Source organism: Rattus norvegicus, chromosome 9 (genome assembly GCF_021556685.1).
Source record: "Rattus norvegicus strain SHRSP/BbbUtx chromosome 9, alternate assembly SHRSP_T2T, whole genome shotgun sequence".
Taxonomy (NCBI): domain Eukaryota; kingdom Metazoa; phylum Chordata; class Mammalia; order Rodentia; family Muridae; genus Rattus; species Rattus norvegicus.
The window spans coordinates 21,886,470-21,913,601 of NC_141542.1; the positions used below are offsets into that span (position 1 = coordinate 21,886,470).

At 41.7% G+C, this 27,132-nt stretch overlaps 2 protein-coding genes across 6 annotated transcripts in view; both read right to left on the reverse strand.

Moving 5' to 3' along the window:
- LOC134480509 (uncharacterized) overlaps positions 1 to 16,856 on the reverse strand; it is a 270,027-nt gene extending 253,171 nt beyond the window's left edge. The window contains 3 exon segments of one of the 3 annotated variants that reach the window (NM_001447299.1): positions 6,730 to 6,889; positions 9,376 to 9,593; positions 16,403 to 16,856. The gene's annotated coding sequence lies outside the window, so the exon portion shown is untranslated. 3 annotated transcript variants of the gene reach the window in all.
- On the reverse strand, positions 1,342 to 16,553 carry LOC148003484 (disks large homolog 5-like). 3 transcript variants are annotated; one of them, XM_087568721.1, is made up of 6 exons: positions 16,403 to 16,553; positions 9,376 to 9,593; positions 6,730 to 6,889; positions 5,266 to 5,397; positions 4,413 to 4,596; positions 1,342 to 2,133 (listed from the first exon to the last, which is right to left on the reverse strand). In XM_087568721.1, the coding sequence occupies exons 4-6, from the start codon at positions 5,355 to 5,357 to the stop codon at positions 2,128 to 2,130; spliced, it is 282 nt and encodes a 93-aa protein (XP_087424847.1). In that variant the 5' UTR covers positions 5,358 to 5,397; positions 6,730 to 6,889; positions 9,376 to 9,593; positions 16,403 to 16,553; the 3' UTR covers positions 1,342 to 2,127. The 3 variants fall into 3 exon arrangements, with proteins under 3 accessions (XP_087424847.1, XP_087424846.1, XP_087424845.1); XM_087568720.1 differs by lacking the exon at positions 9,376 to 9,593; XM_087568719.1 differs by lacking the exons at positions 9,376 to 9,593; positions 16,403 to 16,553 and adding an exon at positions 7,608 to 9,096.
- Positions 16,857 to 27,132: the final 10,276 nt, after the last annotated feature.

Sequence of the window (27,132 nt, forward strand, 5' to 3'; positions counted from 1 at the left end):
ATTAACCCAAATGCTCGAATTCCCCAAGATTCACAGACCAAATGAAATTCAGGAAGGATGACCAAAATGCTGATTCTTCACTCCTTCCTTTAAAGGAGAAGAAGAATCGCTATTGATGGGGTAGGGAGGCAAAGTTTAGAACAGAGCCTGGAGGAATGGCCATTCAGAATCTACCCCACGAGTGGCCTATACACATACAGCCTTCAAACTAGATAAGGTGGATGAAGCTAAGAGGTGCAGGTTGACAGGAACTGGATATAGATGTCTCCTGAGAGGCACAGCCAGATCATGTCAAATACAGTGGCAAATGCTAGCAGCAAACCATTGAACTGAGAACTGGACCTCAGTTGGAGGAATTACAGAAAGATTGAAAGAGCTGAAGGGACTTGCAACCCCATAAGGACAACCATGCCTGCCAAGCAGAGTTCCCAGAGACTAAACCACTACCCAATCACTATACAGGGACTGTGCCATGGCTCCATCTGCATGTGTATCAGAGGATGGTCTTCTTGGGCACAAATGGAATGAGCAGCCCTTGGTCCTGCCTAGGCTGGGAAAGTGGATGGATGGTGAAGGGAACACCTTTATAGAAGAGGGGGAGGTCGATGGTATTCAGACTTATTTCTGGAAAACAAGGAAGGAATAACATTTGACTTCGAAATGAAAAATATCCAATTAAAATTCAACAACAACAAAATGGTGTTTAGAGCTTCAAATAAAAAAAGCCACAATCAGGAAACAGAGAATTGTATGCCTCTAGTTTTCGTCAAATATGCTTGGGGCCCAGGTAGATTCTGGGCCCAGGCTGAACCAAGCAGGTTCCTGCCGCTGACTGCTCCTCTATTCCTGTTTCCAGAGGCATCATGCAGATTAATATGGGGCCAGAGATATGGGAAGAGCTGGTCAGAAGTGTCTTTCTTTCCTGTGGTCTCAGGATTATCTGCATTCCTGGGTGTTCAACACCCTCTGCCCCGGGATTTGGGTGCAGGATTTCCGACTGCTTTAAAATCCCTCATACCATGTTTATATGTCCTAGGAGATATTACAGAAAAATTAATGTTTATCCCATTAATTTGTTCAACATGCTCATCCACAGAGTATAATTTAGAGGTAACTATATATTTGACAGCAAGCATACACAGTGGGTACGAGATGCATGATGAACTGGAAATTCACAGAGTTGGAAACACAGTGAACAGTGACTGTATAATTGCCTTTGAATCTCAGTAAGACGGATGCACAGTGCCCATGAGAATGCAGAGATCGATCCCCCCCTGATAGCTGTGGGACTTCAGATGTTGACATTAGTGATCAATAAAGAAGGTTCTTAACAGTGAAGAGTTTGAGATTACTCCTTTATTTACCAGAATACATCCAATTTACTTGATAGTAACCAGATGCAGGTAGTCAATATATACAGTCTATATCCTTATCAAAATAGAAAACAAAATGAACAAAACAACAACAACACATAAATAACAAATCTTCAAATGAATAGAAGGAAAACCAAATAACCAAAATAATCAAAACTCAAGCAAATGTTAAATAGAGGAATTTCGCTAAGCATTCTTTTGCTGCTCCTTTTGCAGAATTGGCTTATAGCCTGTGGCTTGCCTTGGAGACATAGTAGACAAGCAGTTACTGATGGTAATAATATTTTCAAGAGAAGTGGAAGTAGGTCTGTTTTGTTGGAGTAGGGGTATTAAGGAAAAAGCCTACCAATACTGAGTATAAATGATATTACAGACTTTGTTTCATTGTCTGTCCAATGTTGTGAACTGATCTCCATGAAACTCTTCTGGATGACCCATCAGGACAAGTACAAATTTACACGTGCACAGTCTTTCTGGATGACCAGCAGCTCTTGATTCATGTGCATCAACACTTCTCTGAGTTCCTCCAAAAGTGCACACTTGCTGGAGAGAGCTGAGGTGAAAGTAAGGCCTATTCAATCCAAAGAAGTTAAACTAAAGGAGGAAAATGCAGTCCACAATTGCTATGGACATTACAGATGAGATACAATAGTGGTGTATTTGCTGTGCACACTTAGTTCTCCTCCTGTAGATCTTCTCTCCAAGAGAGATCTTGTCCTGGTCTGTGTCATGTTCGAGTTTCTGCTGGAGAACTTCAGACCTAGCAGAGCAAGGGAATAAAGGTTTAGTGAGTGGTTGTCAATTCAGCTCTCCCTCTTACATCAGCTCTGTTCAGTTGGATAATCCAGCATGACCTGTCAGCTGAGGTCAGTCCCTGCATCCCCAAGTGTCATAGAGTACCTGGGCTTGGATTTATATCTCAGCTTTTCAAACTGCTAGAATTTGAACTGTGGAATATGCACTGTACTGGGGTTAAGAGAAAAATGAGCATATTTTGTCACTGGTCCAGGTTTATTATGTTGAATAATAACACTGTAGCTGGGTCTGAATCTGAGTTCAAGAATGGTATGAGCAACCTAGAATACCATGTGGATTCCTTCTGGAGAACATGTCCAGAAATGTGGTGAAAGTTCTGATTATGTTAGCACTGAAGGAACCTGCGTAGGTTCAATTTGTAACCACTGAATCTGCAAATACACAGAGAAGCCATCTCACTTCAAATCCATTCTCACTGAACAGCTCCTGTAATCACTGAGAATGTGCTCACAGCAAATCCTCACAGCATACACAAGGAACAGTAAAGTTTATTGTGATGGAGATACATAACAGCACCCCTGTAAGACTATGCTTATTGTAATGCAATTTGTGAGACGACTGAAGAGAAAATGTTCTCAGATCTTATCAGAGAGTTAACAGGAAGAAAGAAGTACAAAATACAAAGAAATCCTGTGGATTATACATATCCTGTCATGGACAAGGTAGCTGGAAAGAAATGGTAGCAGGCAATGTGGAAAGCAACCTTGGAGAAGACACAGTGAGTGACACAACCTTCCAGTGGGCTTTCACCATTCACAAAGGACAGAGAAGGATCATAAATCAATGGATTTTATAAAGCAGCCCCCCTTACCTCCATGTACTCCATTCCTTTGATGTGCTCCAAAGGATTTTGATGCAGACCAGTCATTTTTCCCTAATCACTTGAAAATCTAACTTTACACGTGTTTTGGGTTCTTTTGCTGTACAGAGCTAGGTGGAGATTCCAAGTGATTGGGGTGCTATATTTGATATTCATGGAGGCAAAGTGAACTCTTAGATTCTTTTTCTCATGAAACAGGGCAATAGAGACTCACCTGTGCAATTATGCACAGGGAAACACACACACACACACACACACACACATACATACACACACACACACACACACACACACACACACACACACACACACACACACAAAAGAACCCACACTAGAAACACTTGGAAAATCATCCAGAATTAAACCCACAACATGAGCATAAACATGCTGAGCCACAGCTGGTACACACATACACACATACACACACTCACACACACATACACCCACTCACACACACATACTCTATCACACACCCATACAGACACACACACAAACAAGCACAAACAGACACACACACACACACACACACACACACACACACACACCCCAAAAATCGCAAGTCGGCAGAAAACAATGAAGATCCCATCATACTGGAGGAACAACATAATATAGACTATTCAAAGCAGGTATTTTAAGAGAGAATCACTACTCAGCCATTTTTCCCGAGAGGAACAAAAAGGCCTAGATAGCACTCTTCTTGATGAGAATGGGGGTAGATAACTCTGTTCTTGAAGTCTCAAATCTCTCATGCCAATTGTCAGGTTTTGAGAACACCTTTCCACATCCCTGCTTTTCCAAGCATCTACAGAGTATAACGTCAAGATATGAACTCTCCAGCAACACTCGAACAAAACAGGACTGACATGCTGCTACTCTTTCTCTGTCAGGTACCATGATTTAGGAAGCATGAACAGATGGTCTTGATATACAGGGAAAATGGTAAAGAAAGAACAAATCCACCAAAAGATGACAATGAGAACCATTTCTTTGGCATTTCCACCAGGCTCTCCTCCTTCTAAACTATTTAGTTCCTGGAATCTCACAGGACCCCTGCAAAGAAAATGGGCTCTGGGCTTTTGCTTCATCCCTCAAAGCCCTGCTCTAGTCTAAAGAGGGGCACCCACATAGCACCCTCCACACATATGGCATGTAGTGCTGTGCTGTGTGATCAACCTATCTCCCTTAATAAACTGCAGATTCTCGAAGAGCAGGAGCATTTGCTTTCCAAACACGCAGTTTCTTGAAGAGGGGCTATCTCCACAGAAAGCCTTGTAAACCATCACATAAATGAACACTTGGATGAGACCTAGGTCAGGACATAGATCCGTCAATAAACAGTTACATTGGTTATCTATGTTTATGGTAAGACATGAGGACAGCCTGACCCTGAGTCCTAACCCTACCTGCTGTTGCTTGGCACTGGGGTCACAGATGTTCATTCTGGCCTCTTCACAGAGCCTCTTTGCCTCCACAGAGGATGCTGGCAGTTCAGTCTGCTCCACCAGCAGTTTTCTCTTCTCATTCAGCAAAATCTGTATATTGTTCTTCAATTGAGCTTGTTCACGCAGGAGCTGGGAGTGCTTCACGCTGAACCACAAACAAAAAATGGTAAATGCCTGCCAGCTTCTATTTGCCTGACACTCTTGCAAGTACAATCATCCCTTTAAGGGTCCTCATCCCCAGAAATCCCCAGACTAGAGCCACACTATACAAGTTAGCACCAATTAGAGGAGGTCAAATCCAGAGGACACATTCCCTGTGAATGAAAGTACTTCTGAAAATCCTGACATTAAGACGGTTTATATAAATCAAGGTAGAAGAAACGGTCCATAAGGGAGCTCATATGTCCATAGTATGCTGAAACCATCTGCAAGTAGAGGTCAAATCCCCTCTGAGGGAGGATAGAAGACCCAATAGCTATATAGTCTTTCCATGTGTTTCTCATGGATCACAGATCTTTAAATCTCCTGTCAGAGTCCTAGAGATTCAGAGTTGATTGATATTCCCATCATGGTGCAAACCTTTTCTATCTAGAGGATCCTTAATGGGGAAAATAACAATTGGAGGGTCTTCTACACCCTTCACATGTAGGACAACTGAGTCCAAGAGCTACAAATCTAAGACCCTTGCCAGGAGGCAGGCTTCTTGTTAAGAGTCAGACACCATGGAGCCAGAGCCCTGACTTTTGTTCAAAGTCATACAGGACAGAAGTATTCCCTGCCTAGTGCTGGGTTCTAATCTCTGTCCGCGACTCACCGGTAGGAACTGTTCACTTGTATGAGCTCCTTGTACCTCTCCATGGCATCACTTATTGAGTTGGTCATCATTTGCATAGCCATCATTCTCATCTCATGTTCGGATTGAAGTACTGGCAATTCGACATCCAGCCTGGGTTAGGTCATGGCCAAAGGAACAAATGTTTTGAACTCACGATTTCAGAATTAGGAGAAATGTAAATAAAAAATATATAATAAAAAAGTTCAAATTCAAGGAATGGTAGAAGGGAAGAAATTGGCAAATTCAAAAACCAGACCAAAACCCAACAGTGAGACTCAATCCACAGAAAATATTTCCATGTAAATAAGCTAATTTTGTTTTGAAATAAGGACTCCTTAGAAGCCTGGGGAGATATGGTTCTGCAAAGACTTATTATATAGGAGTGGGCAGAGCCTGAGACCTGCCTGTTTGGAATAACAACTGTCAAGAATTTATTCCCACAGTGACCCTTTCTAGGTCACAGTAAACCATCACTGGATAGTTAAAAAAATAAAAAACTAACGATCAAAGCAGGTAAAAAAATTAGGTGAAATCAGACTGTTCTCTCAATTACTTAAACCCACTATATAGCACATACTTGCTCCTTTGAAGTAGTTGTACTGATTAAGTTTATTATCCTGGGCACAGGAGAACTGAGCCACGGTACCAATTGGAGGGACCTGACCTTCAAGAGCTGGCCAGGTGAGCATGATGGAATTGACTAGTTCAGGAAGAAGATTCCTCCAGTCTGTGCCACAGCTTTGGGCCCAAGAGAAAGCTGTGATGACATTTCTCTTGTTTTGAAAGCAGGTATACTCAATCCTTGGTTTCTATCGTTACATGAATTCCCAGAGGGCATAACTAAGTTTGACAGGGAAGAGGATTTATAGCACCTCCTCCCCTCGGGAGAGTCCTGGGTGCCACCAAGGTATACAGAAGGAGCAAAGTGCTCTGTAGATCAGTGTGGGCCTCCACGTACTCATCACTTTCATGACCTGCAAACTGTTGATCAAACAAATCCTCAGACCCCATCAAAGGTCCCAGACGTCCTGATCCTGAGTAAAACACCACATGTACTTCCACATACATACATACCAACCCATATCCAAACACATTTAGAATGCCAACTACATGCATGGAGGTGCCATAGAATCAGAGTATAATGAACAAATTCAGAGGAAAGAGTGATGACGTGCAGGCATTTCATTCACACACACAGTTGCAGCAAGTGTGACCAGGTCCTTCCAGCTGCTGACAGAACCAACGCTAATCCAAGGAGCTCAGAGTCAAGTACAAAAAGGCTGACCCTAAACACACAGCACCTAGCTTATCTCAAAGGTAATGCCTGCCAAGTCTCCTTAAAATCCAGGATGAGAGGTGAAACTCTCTCGTGCTATGAGGAAATATCGGGTTAGCAGAAAGAGAGCACAAGAATGTGAACAGGTTACTGGGCATAATGACTACCTGTGGTCCCAATCATCATAGATATAAAGGTCCAGGATTTGGTAAAGTTCATCCCTCTCGAATTGACACTTCTGGATTTCAAATTTGAGTTCCTCCAGTTCCTTTAGAAGCTCCTCTTGCTTGCTGATGACACTTTGGGATGATGCCTTCCTACCAAAACCTGTAGATAGATAAACCCAAGTGAATTTGCATATTTGATGGCCCACAGGCAGAAAAGATCATTCTGAATCCCAAAAGGAGGTTGAGGAATGGGAAATAGTAGAGACTGGGTGAATCCCTGGAAGAGCAGAAAAGCTTTCTTAAAGGTGGATTTTTAAGCTATGTCCCTCTTCCCAACCTCTAATGCCATACAAGTGCCACACTCACTATTACAGGACCCCTCACCCTGAACAGTATAACCTGACTGATACATAAACATCTGGGACATTGTTCTCTCATATCAGATGTGGTGCAGTTAATCCTGGAGTTCATAATGCTTAGCACCATCAAGCTCTAATCATCTGTGTTGCAGCCCAAAGTGTCTGAGAACTCAATTCATGACTAGGGGTGCATCCTTCCTTGTTTTCGCCATCAGAGACTTATGTAACCTACAGTAATCTAGAGGATGAAGTGCTTCAACTCCCAACCATGGATGGTCACATTGTTAATCTCACAGTGCCTCCTCCTGCCATTCATTGACACTCACATTTAAAAAGCTTCAAGAAAAGACACTGAAGGCTTACCACTTTCTGGCTTTCTCTCAAATTAAAGTTTGGAACTCCTGACTCTTGGTTTGCCTTTGAGAAATCCCAAGGCTCCTGCTTGTAAGGCCTAGTCTTAGAAGGCACATCTCAAACCTACCTCCTTGAGGATGTTCCCCAACTCTGCCCAGGACTCACCAAGCCTTCCCCAGAATGATTTCCTCCTTCCTGTTTCACTAGAGAGGGGGTCAGCTTCCCTCTGACCTGGTGTGGTCTCTCCTTGATCTCCCCTTTCCTTCCGAAATAGCCTGAGCAGCTGGCGAAACATGCCTGCTTGTGAACCCAAAGGGAACTGAAGTAATATCCCAAAGGCGGTTGGTGTCACCACAACACTGGTGACATCACTGAAGATTCTAGGGATCTCTTAGATACAATAGAGTGTCCAGTGAACGGCTTACTGGTGATGTCACTGGAAAGTTCTATGGCCTACCTACTAACCAGCTTTCCCCACACTGATGAATTTATGTGGGGACCCTTTCCTCCAGTCTCCCATGTGTCACTGGGAATACCATTTGGCAACATCTATTTCAAAGCTAGATATGTCTCTCTGCTTCATTAGAAGTCAACAATGCTTTTGCTGGGGAGAGTTGCTTACAACCCTGAATTGGAGAACAGATTTTTCTTAGCACCCAAATCTCTAGGGGCCAAGGAGGGGGCAGTTTTTTCTTAAAAGTAAATCTACTAGCCGAGACAATGCATGTGACATACATTTCGATTCTTAAGCTTTTCCCTTTTGTGGAGGCCAATATGTTTCTTCTATACCTCTGAGTGTATAAAACCGAGAAATAGTTGATTAGTGTGCAGTCCTTGACAGCTGACATTGTTTCCAATTACATATCCATGTATTTCACAAAATCAATGGTCTATAATCCTATTTTTTTTTGCAATAAAAACTCCTTTTTCTTGGGAACATAGAGACCAACTACAGGGCATATATAAAATAATAAATTTCTTTCCCTTTTATATATTAAGTAGGGCATCCTCCCTTTCTCAAATATAACAAGACAATTAAATTGGACGTCAGTGAGCAAATGTCAACTTGGAGCTTGTGTTACTACATTGTAACTATATAGCCATCACTTCTCCAATATCATTCGTCCTGAATAGGCAAGTCTAGTCATGAGAATATTGGGGGCTGCACCATGATCCTTTACTCCTACTAAACATAAGAATCAGGAGGATGGGAAGGGAGTGGAATGGCCTCAGTTCAGGTTGAACCTCAATCTTAATGGGTCCATAAGTTGAGAAGGGAGTCCATTTGGCATTGTGATATATGGATTCTGTCTTCTTATCATAGGTGTTATAATTCTACCTGAATGTGTGCTATAATGCCACCCCACCTCACAGATGTAAGAGTGAAAATCATGTTTGACCTTTCTGGGAAGAGCTCTGCCTTTTACTACCATCTAGAGTTATACAACATCACTTTACAAAGCTCAGAAGAGAGGGGTGCACATGTGCACCCCTTAGAAGTTGAGGATCTTTTCTTCTAATTAAGGCACTTGTTTTTCCTATGTAATTCTTCCCTTGCTATTTTACTAATGTTGGCTGACTTCTTTCCTGGCCTGAGGTAAATTGGAGTCCAATCTTTTGGATTACTGAATCTTCTATTTTTGAGATGACAGGCCCACCAAGGGTCCTACTGCATACAGAAGGTGTGAATAAGTCTCATGGGTTGGAGTAAGTTAAAAACGTCTGTGACAACAAAGAACTGATTAAGAAAACAAGAGCCCAGCTGCTCATCAAGATCACAGTTGTATGATAGTAAGAAAATGTGAATAGGGCATCAGGTGAAAAGATAAATTAATTAGGAGTTCACAGGCCTAGAAGGGTTAACCTTTGCTCTCAGTGGAGCTGCCATTCTTTCTGCCATACCTCGCCCTCTGCCACAGGACCAGAGACTTACCCAAACAACTGGCTGGCCTTGCCAAAGACCTGGCAGGGCTTCTCCCTGTAGAATAGGAAATGCAGAGTCCATGAGGACTCACCAAGAGGTCTCCTCCACACAGGTTCCTTGTTGTCAAAGGGAAATGTTCCTGCAGAATCCTGCCATGGCAGCAGGAATTTCAACCTGGCTGCTCTTAGGTCCAGGTCACTGGATGCAGGCCTGAGGCCCAGGGGTATCTGGGGAAAGAAGCAGCAGGCACTACCTCACAGCTCTCTCTTTGTTGGATGCAACTGCTAGGACTGTGATGGGATTTTTGTTTCTTGGGATGTTTATTAGAAATACCTACAAAGCTGATTAAAGTTGTAACATGTCTTCATACCGAGCATGCAGAATGTTTTTACATCGTTGTTGTTCCTGTTTTATGTTTAGATTTTGTTCTTTAAACCCCTCAGGAAATTTCCCTGTGCTTAGAATGTTAAGCACATGCTCAGGAGGGATCGATTATTCAAGTTAGGCAAAGCTTTTGTTCTCCCCATCCACTCCACAGATGATGCCATTACTTACTTTCAAATAAGAAAACAGTCATAGAGAAGTAAATTAACCTGTAAGCTATCACAGAAGAAACACATCATGATTGTGGAATGGCACCGCAGTATTTTGAATTTCCTAAGTTATTTTTATTTGAAACTTTTTTATTGGATTTTTTGGGTACATTTCATTTTTTTAAATCCTTAAAGGTATCTTTTATTCTGCTCGTCCCATTTACAAGGTGGAATTTCACCTGTGATTGTTAGTCCAGATAGTTTGGTCAATGGCTTAGATATCACCTTCGCCTAGTTTCCTTGGCGTAAGCTGTGTTAGAAGCAGGCTCAAAGGTTCAGGACTCAACAAATAATGAATTCCACTACATCTGGATACCTAGCCTCACACACAGGAAGGGACTGTATTTCCATTCACTATTTAAAAAAAAGATGCAATTCAGTAACATGTAAAAAATTTCTCACATATATTAAAGTGTTTACCATGGTCATACAGTTTTTCAAATACCTGGCATTCATCTTTTTCCAAGTCCTAAAATTTCTTTCTTATTCACATTTTCTTTTTTTCTTGATTATTTCTTACTATTATTATCATTTTTTAAAATTTTGGTTTTTAATAGATATATACTTTTTATTTACATTTCAAACCTTATTCCCTTTCCCAGTTTTTGGTCCATAAGCCCCCCTCCCGGGACCCTTCTCCATATGTATGGTCCCCCAATCCACGCCCCTTGAAACCCTTCCCGGACATTCCCCTGCACTGAGGGTCCAACCTTGTTAAGAACAAGGGCTTCCCCTTCCATAGGTGCCCCAACAAGTCTATTCTCTCCTACATATGCAGTTGGACCCCTGGGTCAGTCCATGTATAGTCTTTTGCTAGTGGTTTATTTGGTTGGCATTGCTGTTCTTATGGGGTTGCAAGCCCTTCAGCTCTTTGAATCCTTCCTCTAATTCCCATAAAGGGGGTCCTGTTCTCAGTTCAGTAGTTTACTGCAAGCACTGACCTCTTTATTTGACATGCCCTGGATGTGTCTCTCAGGGGAGATGCATATCCAGTCCCTTTCAGTAAGCACTTTTTAGCTTCATCAATCTTACCTAGTTTTGGTGGCTGTATATATATGGGCCACATGTGGGGCAGACTCTGAATGGCTTTTCCTTCAGTCTCTGCTTTAGATTTGGCCTCCATATCTCCTTAGTGCTCATGTCTTCGAGACTCTTCCCTACTTTTTATCTATTACTTTCAGTGTATCTGGTTTGATGTGGAGGTCCTTGATCCACTTGGACTTAAGCTTTGTACAGGGCAATAAGAATGGGTCAACTTGCATTCTTCTACATGCTGACCTCCAATTGATCCAGCACCATTTGTTAAAACTGCTATCTTTCTTCCATTGGATGTTTTACCTCCTTTGTCAAAGATCAAATGACCATAGGGGTGTGTGTTCAATTCTGTGTCTTCAATTATGTTCCACTGATCTGCCTGTCTGTATGCCAATACCATACAAACTATTGCTCTGTAATACTGCTTGAGGTCAGAGATGGTGATTCCCCCAGAAGGTCTTTTATTGTTGAGTATAGTTTTGCTATCCTGGGTTTTATGTTATACCAAATGACAGCAAATTGAACTTTCTACCTTTATAAAGAATTGAGTAGGAATATTGTTGGTGATGGCATTGAATGTGTAGATTGCTTTTTGCAAAATGGTCATTTTTTACCATATTCATCCTGCCAATCTATGAGCATGGGAGATCTTTCCATCTTCTGAGATCTTCTTCAATTTCTTCAGAGATTTGAAGTTCTTGTCATACAGATTTTTTACTTGCTTGGTTCAAGTAACAGCAAGTTATTTTATATTATTTGGGAATGTTGTGAAGGGTGTCATTTCCCTCATTTCTCTCAGCCTGTTTACCCTTTGAGTAGAGGAAGGCTACTGAATTGTTTGAGTTAATTTTATACCCGGACAGTTTGCTGAAATTGTTGATCAGGTTAAGTAATTCTCTGGTGGAATTTTGGTGTTGCTTAAGTAGACTATCATATCATCTTCAAATATTACTATTTTGACTTCATCCCTTCTAATTTTTATCCCTTTGACCTACTTTCATTGTTTGATTGCTATGGCTAGGACTTTAAGTACCATATTGAAAAAAGTAAGGAGAGTGGGCAGCCTTGTCTAGTCCCTGATTTTAGTGGGATTCCTTCAATTTTCTCAGTTTAGTTTGATATTAGCTACTGGTTGGATGTATTTTGCATTTTCCTATATTTAGATATGGGCCTTGAATTCCTGATCTTTCCAGGACTTTATTAATGAAAGGTTACTGAATTTTGTCAAATGATTTCTCAGCATCTAATGAAATGATCATGTGGGTTTTTTTCCTTTGAGTTTGTTTATATGGTGAATTTTGTTGATGGATTTCTGTATATTAAACCATCCCTGCATCCTTGCCATGAGGCCAACTTGATCATGATGGATGATTTTTTGGATGTGTTCTTGGACTCAGTTTGCAAGAATTTTATTGAGCATTTTTTTCATCAATATTCATAAATCAAATTGGTCTGAATTGCTCTATCTTTGTTGTATCTTTGTGTTGTTTAGGCATAAGAGTAATTGTGGCTTTATAGAAGGAATTTGGTAGTGCTCTGTCTGTTTCTATTTTGCGGAATAATTTGGGCAGTATTGGTATGAAGTCTTCTATGAAGTTCTGATAGAATTCTGCACTAAATCCATCTGGTTCTGGGCTCCTTTTGGATGGAAGATGTTTAATAACAGTTTCTATTTCTTTATGAGTTATGGGGTTGTTTAGATGGTTTATTTGTTCCTGATTTCACTGTGGTACCTGGTATCTGTATAGAAAATTGTCCATTTCCTCCACATTTTCCAGTTTTGTTGAATATATGTTTTTGTAGTAGGATCTGATGATCTTTTTAATTTCTTCAGAATTTGTTGTTATGTCTCCCTTTTATTTCTGATTTTATTAATTTGGATATATTCTCTGTGACCTCTGGTTAGTATGGCTAAGTGTTTATTTATCTTGTTGATTTTCTCAAAGAACCAGTTCCTGGGTTTGCTGATTCTTTTGATCCTCGGTTTTGTTTCTTCTTGTTTGATTTCAGCCCTGAGTTTGATTATTTCCTGCCTTCTACTCCTCTAGGGTTTATTTAATTGTTTTCTAGAGCTTTGAGGTGTGCTGTCAAGCTGCTGAGATATGCTCTCTCCTGTTTCTTTTTGCAGGCACTCAGAGCTATGAGTTTTCCTCTTAGCGCTGCTTTTATTGTGTCCCATAAGTTTGGGTATGTTGTATCTTCATTTTCATTAAATTCTTAGAAATCTTTAATTTCTTTCTTATGTCTCCAATGACCAAGTTGTCATTGACTTCAACTTCCACGTATATGTGGGCTTTCTGTCCTATTTGTTGTTATTGATCAGCAGCCTTAGTCCGTGGTTTTTTGAAAGGATGCATGGGATTATTTCTATCTTCCTGTACATGTTGAGGCTTCTTTTGTGACCGATAATATGGTCAATTTTGGAGAAGGTACCATGAGATGCAGAGAAGAAGGTATATCCTTTGGTTTTAGGGTGGAATGTTCTATAAATATATGTTAAATTCATTTGTTTCATAACTTCTGTTAGTCTTTCTATGTCTCTGTCTAATTTCTGTTTCCCTGATCTGTCCATTGATGAAAGTAGGGTGTTTAAATCTCCTACTATTATTGTTTGGTGCAATTTATGATTTTTTTAGAAAGGTTTCTCATTGTTTAGGGACACAACTGCTATACACTTGACAAATACAGCAATAACCCAGAACATCCGCAGGAAGCCTGTGACCATTGGCCACATGAGGATGACTGTCTTTCAAAATTCATCATGATTTTTGGTAAGATCTTCCATGTCAGTGGCTTGGCTTCCCACAAACATGGTCCAGTTGTCTAGAATCTACTCCATGGACAGCAACTCAAGGGACCTTTTCCAATGGGCTTTTTTCAACCTTTAGTACTTTCGTTATTTCTTTAAAAAAGTGAAATATAATTTCTGCTATTCATATGGCCAAGAGAGCTGTGCAGTAGTCATTGCTTTATGGAATTTGGTGCTAAATCAAAAGATTCCTTTATTCTATTACGATGTTATCTGTTTGCTGTACGATGTATGTTTAGAAAACACAACACTAAAATCCTAAAATCTAGATGTTTTAAGACATCGGCTCATGGACAAACATAACTGCTTACCTATCTAGACTGGCCTTTTTTGCTATACTGCAGGTACAATCAATTTTCCACACTACTTCCATGATTTTCAAGAATGATTAAGAGTAAAATAAGTTGAACATAATGGCCAGAAAGGGGGTTCTGTCAAGTTGTCTTATATTGGACAAGATACCAAACTTTGACTGGTAAGCCTAAAACCACCTGTTCCCAAAACTAACAGAACTTACAGAAAATACATACTTTCTTATCATTCCTCCTCCCCAATGGTCAGTGATTTATTGAGCACCTACTACAATCCTAGCACTGTGCATCTAAGGGTGTAATGGTGAATAATAACTTAATAAAAAGCCTCAGTAAGGAATAAAGATAAATGAAACATAACTTTGAAACTCAGAATTCAATATAAGCAAAACCACCATTTCTTTAACTGGTGATTTCTGAAAACTTCATCATTTTTTCCATGGGCTTCTACAGTAATGATACTCAGTCTTGATTTTATAAGTCACAAAAAGCAAGTCACACTTCTTTCTTGGCTCCCTTAACTGTCATTTAGAACAGAACTGTCACTGTCCATTTTGCTTCCCTATCAATCCTGCTATGGATGGTAATGAATTCCAGTCTTTTCAATATGAAAACAGGCCACCACTTGAGGGGAAAGGTTATTAAAATTTCCAAACCGGTATATTCTCTAAAATTTTCACATAGCATTTTACTGATATCACAATGCAAATTCACCACAAATATTTAACCAATGAAAATATTGAATAGCTCTGCAAATAGGAGCGATAATCATATATACTTGAAAACAACTATTATGGAAACAAAGGACATACTAGGAGAAAAGATACATCACTAAAAGCTACACAAGCAGCAAAAAAAGACACTACATTTCTTGGTTTGAAAGTTAGGTGATACACTTGATCTTTAAAGACAGGCAATGTACTTGATCTTTAAGCCCTTCAACTGTGTGCCGTCCACATTAAACTGCAGTAGATGACAATCTTTTGTAAGATTTATTTATTTATATGTCAGACAATGCAGCTGTCTTCAGACACACCAGAAGAGGGCATCAGTACTCATTACAGATGGTTGTGAGCCACCATGTGGTTGCTGGCATTTGAACTCAGGACCTCTGGAAGATCACTTGGTGCTCTTACCCACTGAGCCATCTCTCCAGCCTCACAATGGCCTCTTACACAGCATCACAGTGGTCTATTACACTAGATGGCTCCAGGGTGATAACAGAGAAACTTTCACAGTTCCTGAGCACTTCTGAGTTCAAACACCACCAGTGCCCACTCTGTGCTGTTGGCACATTCTGACCTTCTCCTAAGGGTTGTCAGCCACAAAAGGGACGGGTTAGCCCCAGACAGCATTCACTGCCCAATCCTAAAAACCCCCTCGATTCTGAAAAAGCCACATTCCATGCTTGCTCCATATTTGAGGAAGCCAAATGGTTGATCTGGCTCAAGGCTCCTCTTTCCTTAGCTCATCAACTTTCTTTTTCCACTTCTTGTCACAAGAAGTATGTTTTTATGCTGCAACTACACTGCAATGTGTGAAGGAAACCACCATCAACTCTGGGTGTCACCTCTTGAAATTTAAAATTCACAAAACAATTCATGGCTTTCTAATCAGCACCATGGAAAATAAACAAAAACAAGCAAAACCATTCCAAAGGAACTTGCTGATCTGGAGGCCTGCTCATAGCAGGTAGGAAAGAATTAAATTATGCAGAACTGTAATCTCTCAGAGCTTTGGAGGCTAAAAAAGAGGAAATCTCTGTGTATGTTCCCTTTTTCCAAGTAATTGAAGGAGGGTATTTTACATCCTCCAAATACAATCTCTTGCAAGGGGCAAACAATTACAAAGTATATCAGAAGAAATCTATTAAATAATACATTCATTGCCTGAGGTTTTAAGGAAATATTTTCCCATGATCCCCGTCCTTTAACATACAATGGAAACATTACAGGGATGTGCCACCAGGCTAAGCTGCCTCTGAAAATCCTGTCCTGCCCTGGCAGGTACAGGTCATTTAATTCCAAGTCATCTGGAGAGGTGTGACAGCCCCAAGTTGCTCTGGGGATGTCAGAGCACAGCTCTCATGCACACTCCAAAGCACCTCTCCACTCTTTCCCAATGCCATAGGCTTTCCAATTCCTGCTTCAGCTCTCCATACATTCCTGAACCCTCCCTTCCCCTACCCAGTGGGCTCACTTTGCATTGCCTCCTTCTGCCAATGCTTTCCCAGGGCGGGGGACGGGGGCCAGAAGGAGCCTAAGGAGGGACGCAGGTCTCCTACCTACCTTGATGATGCTGCTCTTAAGGTGCAGCCCGCCCTGCTTGCTGCTTGCTCTCCCTGGGGAGCAGACCGGAGGTCGGGCTAGGGGTCCGCGCGGGCGCCAGGCCTCCAGGTCCCCTGGCAGGACTAGCCTCGGCTTCTTCCCTGGACACTGCAGGGTGGAGTCGCCGTTGGAAACCCCGCCACTGTCTTAGCGCGCCCTCCCGTGGCCGAGGTGACCCCCAACGCCGTTACCGCCCCCTTCTCTGTCAGCTTCTTCTGATTTTTCTTTTCTTTTGTTTCTTTTCTCTTTTCGTTCGCGACGTGGCGCCTGCGAAGAGCTCGCCTCCAGGAAGGAGGACATCGTGCAGGCAGAATAACCTCTGGGCCCTGCCGGGGTTGGAGAGGGAGAGAGAGGAGTCAGCTTGGGCGGCGGCGCCCCGGCTGCGGGCACCTGCGGAAGGAAAACTCGCCCAGGCACACGAGCTGCTGCTGGCGCCAAATATAACCCGAGCGCCCCGTCCCCTCAGGCCCCGCGCTCACCCACGAGCTCCGCGTGCCCTGAGGCCGGGCTCGGGCGCGGTCGTGGGGCGGGGTGGGAAGGACACGTGTGCCCACTCCGCGGTGCAGGCAACACCGGGAGGCGCGACACCGGGAGGCGCGTGGTGAGGAGCTCCTGGCTCCGCTCAGGCCGTCAGTCCCCTCTCAGGGCTAGGCGGAGGCCAGGGCGGCTTCTTCCGGCCTAAAGGCCCACTATGACCTACCCGCGTCCATCACCTCTGGAGCTTCCAGGTGCCCCAGGCTGGAGACTTGGTCAGGGTGATTGTGGCTGCCACTCTCCTAGGCTGGCTCAGCAGGGCACAAGCCACCACCTGCTGTCCTCACCTGAAGGCATCCTGATGGGGCTGAGAGCCCACATCCAGCAGGCGAGCCTCAGGGCACGGGGCCATGGTCTTGGGTCTGCACCTTGTTGCCAGCCCCTCACACATATGGCAGCATCACACATATGGCTCCTTCTACCAACCGCCACTAATTACCATTTGGACATTCCATCACAGTGTTCTCAAGAAGAAAGATGCAAACAAACACGAAAAGAATGAAATTTAAAATCTTTTTTATCAGGCTGGAGAGATGGCTTGGTGGTTAAGAGTGTTGCTTCTCCATTGCTCCCAAGTTCAATTCCCAGCAACCACATGGTGACCCACAACTATCTGTAGTGGGATCCAATGCCCTCTTCTGTCTGAAGCTCTCTTCTGACATGGCAGGCACACTCGGAGACAGAGTGGTCATGTACATAAATAAATAAATCTTTAAAAATAAAACCTTCTAATCAGTTAATGTAACTACATCTAGAAGCTAGAAAAGGGTCACAGCAATATTAAAAATAATTCAGAAATGGTAAAGGGATGTACGAGAGTCACAAAATTCACGGGGCAAGATGTTGTATACCTGGAATCCCAACACTCACAAGGCTGAGGTAGGTGGATTGCCTTGAGTTCAAGGCTAGACTAAAGTGTGAGACCTTGTATTAGAAAACAAAACAGTTGTGGAGGGGATGGAGAGAGAGACAGAGAGACAGAGAGACAGAGAGACAGAAGAGACAGAGAGAGGGAGACAGAGACAGAGAGACAGAGATAGAGAGAGACAGAAACAGAGAGAGAGAGAGCTCGATGTCATTTCCTGCACTGAGGACAAGCTACTGAAGAATGTGAATGTCTCCTACCAAGCACAGAGAGTGCTAATGACAGAATGGGTTTCTTATTAAGATATCATAAACTATAGATGGAAAAGTAAAGTAATGTATAATAATTAAAAGAGAAATCAGACATTGGAAAGCCTAAATTTAGAAGACTGTATATGTTGAAGTCATAGGGGAGGGGATGAGACGATGTGGGGGAGAGAATAATCAGAATAAATTATATATGCGTATAAAAATGTTAACTAAGAGCAACCAATTAAAAGAGAAAAGCAGGTTTATTTTACAATGAAATTGAATTCCCATATGACACTATGTAACATTTTGTAAATTGATTATATGAATTATCTGCAATAAAAAATCAATTGTTATTAAAGATGTGGTTGTGTTCATATTGATTAGAAATGTTTTAAATTCTTTTTATTTATTTGCTTATTTATTTATTGATTTTTTTTAAGATAGGGTTTTCCTATATAGACCAGGTTGACCTCAAAAAAACAGATCCACCTGCTTATGCCTTCAAAGTGTTAGGATCAAAAGTGTATACTCACACATGAATGTTACATTCTTAAAGTGATAAAAAAGAAAGTACAGTTATCAACATGGTACAATTATTGAACAGTGATCAAGTGAATGGAAATATCAGAAACACATTTAAGGCATTAGGTCACTGTTGTTAAAAGGATCTTGAGCAGCATATATAATTCAAATCATCCAGGAGACACATTTCGAAAAAAAACAAGAAACTGGGTAAAGATGATTTAAATTTTTTAATCTATTAAAAATTTTAAAGCGCATTCGATATGAAAGTGTAAGTGATATACTTCACATTTTTGCTTATATACCATCTTCAATTTTATGTGCATTCTGCAAATATTGTCCATGTTTATGCAGGCTATTAATATTTCCCCATGACTGATAACATTCACAGAAATCATATTGAGCAAAATGTATATGTTGACGTATAATAGAATTGTATTCTACACAGTATAGCATAGAAATATGTATATATAAGTTCCCATATATGTGTGTATATACATATGTAAATGGTTCAAGAAAATGAGTATCACTTTATCATTGTAGTATTATTTTCATCAAAATCCTGAGAACATTGAAATGGCATCAAATACTGACCAGATTGGCAAAAAACAAAAAAACAAAAAAAAAAAAGAAAAAAAACTCCAAAAAATAAAACTCTTATAAAGAATTTAACGATACTAGCAAAAGATGCAAAAATATTAAAGTCTCAATGAAAAAAAAGCCCAGATGAAATACTGTATATTTTCTCAACTCTAGGATAATGTATTTCTGTACAACTATCAATAAAAGGCCAGAATTTTGAAGAATTCAAAAGTAGTGCAGTATAATTATGCAGTGGTCAATACTGTTGCATACCATTTTACATAACTGCATACACACTCGTTCTTTTGTTCTGTGGTCTAGCAACGAACTCGGGTAGATTTATGGGGAACCATTGCACTGTAGACTTAAACTGGATTAATTTGGGGATGAGTAAGTCGTATTTTGTTAAAGTCGCTTTAAAAATAAACCGTTGGATATTAGTACAGCAAGTAATTCTCCCTGAAGGAAAAACCAGACACCAGGAACCTAGACCACTGATGTCCAGGAGAAATTTCTAGATGATAGAAATATTCTATATCTGCGGTGTTTCTGGCTATGGATTCTGGCTGGCTGTTTGCCTCCTGGTTTGCCTGCTGTGACTAAAGAGGCAGATTTTAGTTCTAAGTTCAGTTCATCTCAAATAGCCATGTGTGACCAGTGGGTGCTATTTGGACAGTGTAGCCACAGAAAACTGAAGCAGTGTAACCAAAGACTCACCTAGGAGTCAGTTGACCTCCTAGAAGTGACTTGGGAAAACGTTGGCAATGATAGCCTCTTGGGGAGCTCACCTTCACCAAAAGCAAACTGTGAATCCTTACTCTTCTGCAATAGTCATAATGCACCTGGTCTCACACCCACCCCAACCCTCACCAAAGACACTTGAGAGGGAGCTGAACCCACTGTGTGCTTTAGATTTCAGTTTAGAAAGCACTTCCTTCAAAGTGGAGCAGACTGAGATTGCCAAGTCCTTTGTGTGGCTCCAGGGACTTGGGCCTGATGTGGGTGAGTAGGAAATGAAGATTGACATTGGACATACATACATGGGGAAGGCTGGGTCCATGGGCTGCAGCATCCCAGAAGCTCAGCATGTTTATTGTATAGAGCTGGCCAGGAAGCAGGGCTGTTGCACAGGGCAGCAAGGAGGTGGGCATTACATGCAGATAAACAAGGAGGGGAGGACTATGCATATGTAACTGACAAGGGGCAGATTTAGCTAATCTCAGTAGGAGCAGTCTCTGCAGGGAGCAGTCTTCAGGAAGTAAATATCCAAATGGGGCCAGGGAGAAAGGTAGAGTAGACTTTTTCTGCACACACTATCAATGCCATCCTGAGAAGGCGTTGTCATGTCTCTGAGTCTCAAGGGGCATGGGGGCCTTTGCCTTTTCCCCATGGATAAATGGCTTTGGTTCCATTGCATGGTCATATCATGTTTACAACACACATCCACTTAGTGCTGCAGTTCCTCAGGGCTTCCTCTGTTCCCACAGTGAGATCTCAAAAGAAAAACAGAAACCAAACAAACAAAAAATGTGCTCAGTGAACTGACTAATTCCCTAAAGTATATGGATCCAGTGTCCTAAGTCTAGGACTTCCTCAAAGGCTAGAAAATCCTGTGGACCTAAAATAAGCAAGAAAAAAAAAAGAAAAAAAAAGAAAAAAAACAAAACAAAGACCCTTGTCCCCGACACAAGAAATGAATGGGAGAAAAAATTATTAAAGGTTTTCATAGAAAATTTTTTAAGAAAAACACACGGGAATTGTACTTAATAGAATTAGTGTGCTGAGATGTGAGGCCCACTCACAGCATGCAGCATTTGGAAGTCTCAGACAACTTAACAGAAGAGGACTCCTAATTATTCTTTGTGACCACTCTCCACATACTACTCACAGCTTAATACTAACCTTCATAATTGAGTTGGGGATAGTATTCACCATAGCAGATAATTGAAGCATTTGTGCACACAGACACACACACACACACACACACACACATGCACATAAAACACACACACTCACACACATACTCACATACATACACACAGACACACACACATGCACACAAAACACACACACTCACACACACACTCACACATACACACACACTCACACATACACACACAAAACACACACAAAACACAAACAAAACACACACACTCAGGAGCACACACAAGAGAAATGCATATTCTATGAAGTTTCTTGGCATATTTTTATTTGTAATCCTCAATGCTGGAGTATTCTTGGTTTTGCAAAAAGTGGGGGGGGAATTGTGGCTTCATTTTCCCCCTTTTGAAATGACAGATATCTGTGTGTTAAACATACTCTGATAGCTGTCCAGGCTGCCTCGGCCTATTTGACAGCATCCAGGTCACCTTGATCAGGACAGTGGTTGTTCTTCTTATTGGCAACTGGTTTGCATCACAAGAGTTTTTCACGTCCTTACCAATATTAGAAGTTTGGTGACACAAGCAGCTTGACAATCAGTAAAATTATTGTGGTTTTGCCTTTCTGGAGGACATTAAAATTTACATGTTTTGCATGTGGCTTTTTTTCTTAGCATTTAGTCCTGCATTAGTGCTGTTCAAATGTGGCCATGCAGCCAGCATCCCTTTGCTCCAGGCTCTCAGCACCCCATTCCCGTCACTGATCTGATGCATACTTGGTCCCAGAGATGGACAGCAGAGGGATTTGACACACAGCGTCCACTCTGCTCCACTGCTTTGCTTTTTGTAAATTCTTTACAATGGCTATTTCTTGATTTATTATTACTACGACCATGACTTGTCTTGATATTTTGAGATACGATCTTATTATGCAGCCCAGGCTGGCCTTGATTTCCCAATTCTCTGCCCTTAGTCTTCCACCATTCCCTGATTCTCAATTTGTTATTAGATGTAGTTGTATGGCCCCGTTTCCAAATCAAATGTTTTTCTGGCTTTATGACTTTGCCCTTTCCACAGACTTTTATTAATTATGCAAAGTAGATGGTGTTTAATGTTTAAATACTAGATATATTAACTCGTCAGTCCCCAAGACAACTCTGTGAATTAACACTCGTTATCATCCTCACTGTGCAGATAAGGGAATTGAGTCACACAAAGGTAAAATAACTTCTCCACAGTTGAACATCTAACGGGTGTGAGAGCCAAGCTTTGAGTCCAACTACAAAGTAGATCGGCCTATAATATGTCTGCTGCTGCTGTATATTCAAATGGTAAATTCTGTACCATAAGGTCTGGTTGCTCCAAGACAAGGAGATCCTCATGTATACCAGATTTTCTTTCTTTTTCTTTCTTTCTTTCTTTCTTTCTTTCTTTCTTTCTTTCTTTCTTTTTTTTTTGCCTCCTAAGTTATCCCTGATTGGTTAATAAAATCCCTACAACATGGGCTGGGCAGAAGAAAGGGTACAGAGCAAAGTTTCCCTGGGCCTGGGGGCTCAGGCAGGGTCCACAAGGAGAGGGAAAGGACATGGAGGAGAAGGAAGGAGACACCACCCCATAGGGTAGGTGGATCGTGAGTGTATTGCCATGAGGGGCAGCCTGTCAGAACAGGAGTGGCCCAGGCAGAGCATGGCAAGCCATACCTCGGGGTTATGGACAGGGAAGCAGAAAAAATAGCACAGAGGGTTGATGTCTACTCAGCTCTAGTACTTTAAGGCTTATTCTAAATCTAAAAGTTTTGTGTCTTTTATTTGGGAACTAAATGATCTACGGTGGGATAGAAACCCCCTAATAATATTTAGTGTAGCAATGGCCACTCAATTATTGTGGTATTTTAAATATAACACACATTGAATTTCACAATTCCGATGCAAGGCTTTTTATATTTCCAATGTGACTGTACACCTGAGGTCATGTCTAGGTATAGAGACAGAACATGGCAGAAATACCTAGAACATTTTAAGGTCATCACACTGACCAAATGAAAGCCACAGGCTATACAGACTATGATGGATGAGGAGAAGGCTTAGTGCTCTCTGGGAGTCCCCTTCCCTAGACTTGGGATAAGACTTCCAGTAAGTCAAGACCATATTCCTCTTTCATTTCTCAAGGAGCCAGGGGTAGACCCACATATATGATTTCTTTGCCTGCAGGGTTTTTTTTTTCCAAGCGCTGCCCTGTTTGAGGACTTGGAAAAGGTAAGCACCGTCAGAGGAAGGCCAGCATATGAATTCTGTATAACTCTGCTCTGACAGCATGTACCTATCAAGTACTGGAAGCCTTGCTGGAAATATTAATCAACCTCTAGGATCAAAAGGAAACAACCCGAGGGCCATATGGCTGTAAAGCAAGTCTGAAACCATAGCCCAGTATGGAAGTTCAGCCTTGGATCTTACATCAAACAGCGTTAGCATCCAAAAGAAAAACGAAACTGAAATGGCAAGGTGACTGGTAATGACCCCATGGCAAGGATATCTAAGTCATGTGGAAAGATCCCAGTGCAAAGACACATGTCCACGAAGCTTTCACCAAGAATCCCTATTCTGTGTTCTACAACATTATATATACACACACACAAAGAATACTCATTTATGGTCAGTTATGGGGATTGATTCTCTGGGAATCTGACTTTGAGATTGACATAGATGTATAAAGGTGTTTGACAAGTCCTCTTGGGGACCATGGCTGTGACAAAGAGGAGAGAAGAGGATGGGGAGGAGAGCACTCTGGCTCTAATGCAGTCACAAGGGTAAGCAGGCAGCCCTGTGTGGGGCTCAGGAGCTGGCCTGACCCTGAAGTCTTAGCCTGCACTGGAACAAGCAGGAGGCCCGGCCTTAAAGTCTCCATTGGCTAAGGACGAGGTTCCTGGTCAGAACCCAGTTACCATATTGCAACCACATAGCCATCCCTTCTCCATTATCATTCTTCCTGAATTTCCAAGTCCTATCATGAGGATATTTGGGACTCCACTCTGATCTTTTACTCATAGCAAACATAAAAATCAGGTGGATGGGCAGGGAGTGGAATGGCCTAAGGTTAGGCTAAACCTCAATTTTAATGGTTTCATAAGTTCAGAAGGGAGTCCATTTGGCATTGTCATCTGTGGCTTCTGTGTTCTTATCCCGGGTGAGCTGACTCTGTGATATGATGCCACCTCACCTCACAGATATCAGGGGGAAAATCATGTATGACTTTTCTGGGAAGAACTCTGCCTTTTCCTACCATCTGGAGTTATACAACATCTCTATGCACAGCTCAGAAGAGAGAGGTGGAGATTGTGGAGGCCTTAGAAGTTGAAGATCTTTTCTGATTAAGGCACATATTTTTTCCTATGTAATTTTTCCCTTGCTCTTTCCCTAATGATGGCTGACTTCATTCCTGGCCTGAAGTAAACTGGATTCCAAGGTTTTGGATTAGAGAAGCCCCCATTTTTGAGATGACAGGTCCAGCAAGGGATCCCACTGCATACAGGTTCCTATTCCCAAGGAAGTTGTTGCTGCAGAATCACAGCATGGGGGCAGCAGCACAGGATATCTCCCAGCTTTCTCTCCTGCACCTGCTGCAACTGTAATAAGGCTGTTTGTTTGTTTGTTTGTTTGCTTTTCATTGGAAATACATAAAAGCTGTTCGGAGTTAATACATGCCTTTAATACCAGCACCCACAGGTATTTTTGTTTTTGCTTTTGTTTTTGTTTTATTTCACTTCATAATTTCTGTAATTGTTGTTAGGATTCTTAATGTTTTCTTTGGTAATTCCCTCTAGCTATTCAATATGTATATAGAATGTAAAGCCATGCTCTGCATGGTCCTCTTATTCATGTTAAGGATTTTATTCGTACCACCAATGCCACAGATGAACACAATATTTACTTTCAAATCATGGAAACAGGCATAAAGAAGAGAGCTATGTTGTTTGGTCTCAGGTAAGCAGGCAATCAGGAGTGTAGGATGGCTTCCCAATGTTTTGGATTAGGTAAGCTTCTGTTATTGAGATGAAAGGCCTCTGCTGAAACCTTCAGTTGAGTAACAGAGAGCCTGGAAAGACTGAAAGAGTGGTTGCACCTTGAAGGTGAAGGCTGGCCCTTCAGTGCCTCTGCAGCCTGAGGCAGAGTAATTTTGGGAACACAAGAGCACTTGGCCAGAGATCATAGGGGACTGCATTTTGGTTGAGCCCTGAGACCTGGATGAGCAGAGGCTTCCACAGTTTTGAAAAGGGAAGCAGAGTCACATAGATGCGAGGGAACAATGGATCTGTGATCTGCATGTTATCCACTACATTTATCGTTGCAGTGTACTTCATATATGTAAACGACCAGGGCATCCTACTTTATCACATCTAGTCTCTCTAGATATAAAGCATGTGCAAGTGTAAACACAGTAGAGTTAGTTCAGCAATACATTGTGTCCCATTTTGTTAAAGACCTTTATTTTATTTCTATTTATATATTTTATCTTTTTCACTTTACGTTCTGCTCACTGACTACTGATACTTGATTACTCTCTCCCACAATCCTTCCCCAATTCTCCTGGCACTGTCTTCTCTGAGTGTATGAGGGCCAACTGTCTCAGTACCTCCCTTCTTTTACCAAAGCCTTTCCTGGGGGCATTGTTGAGGATGCTGGTTTTGAATGCCTTGGACTTGGCTTTCTTCATGCTCCACTTTGCTGGCTTTGAGAAGTTTGTGAAGAACTGTCTGTGAACTTGGTACTTCATCCAGATGGCACACAAGAGGCAGTGGTTTTGTTAATATTTTTGAGAGAATATTTCAATCAAACCTCTCCTACTAATATCCTAACAATGACAAAGGTAATGGGAGGCTACACATCTATTTCATTAGTTTTCAGTTCTTCTCAGACAAGCAGTGTAGAAGCCCACAAAGCTGGCAAAGTGAAGTGAGGTCACACAGGGGTCCTGAGAGCACAGTCCTACTTTCTTAGTGTAACTCCTTGGGAATTACCATATCCATACACTCGTAGCTCCATATGCACTGGACCCCAGTGAAGTGCTCAACATTCATTGCTTTTGTCACTCAGTTTGCCACAAATGGTAGAAATCTGAAAAGTTCAGCAAATTTGAAGGTGTGAATAACTCCCAGTGACTGGAGTAAGCTCAAACAGTCTGTGACAACGAAGAACTGATTGAGTATCCAAGAGATAAGACCCTCACCAGGATCGTAGTCCTATTCCAGTAAGAAAATTTAATAATAAGGCTTCAGGTGAAAAGATAAATTAGGAGGTCTAAGCCAAATATTTTATCCTCTGCCCTCAGGGTTGCAGCCATTCTGTCAGACTTTCCTGGCCCTCTCACAGGATCAGAGTTCTCACCTGGAAGCAGGAATATCTGGAAGGCACATAATACATATCCACAGACGACTCTTTGGGTACAAACTGACAGGCAACTTCAAGGCTTAAAGTCATTGTCTCTCTCTCTCTCTCTCTCTCTCTCTCTCTCTCTCTCTCTCTCTCTCTCTCTCAGTTTGAGGTTGCACACACTCTGCATTCTTTTGTGCACTCTGCCTTTTTTATTGCAGTTTTCTTTTCTCAAACTCCCACAATCATGCACACGTCTGTTCATTATCCTTTCACGCACACACACACACTCTTCATACACACCTCACACATATCTCACACACACCACATGCACTCTCCTGTCACTCACACACACAATCTTCATACACACCTCATACATATCTCACACACACCACATGCACTCTCCTGTCACGCACACACACACTCTTCATACACACCTCATACATATCTCACACACACCACATGCACTCTCCTGTCACGCACACAATCTTCACACACACCTCATACATATCTCACACACACCACATGCACTCTCCTGTCACTCACACACACAATCTTCATACACACCTCACATTCTCTCCTCACTCATTCTCACATGCTCTCCTCATGCTCTCTCCCTGGCTCTCACATTTGTTCTCAGACTCGCTCTCTCATTAGCTCCCTCATTCCCTCCCACATTCACTCTTCACAT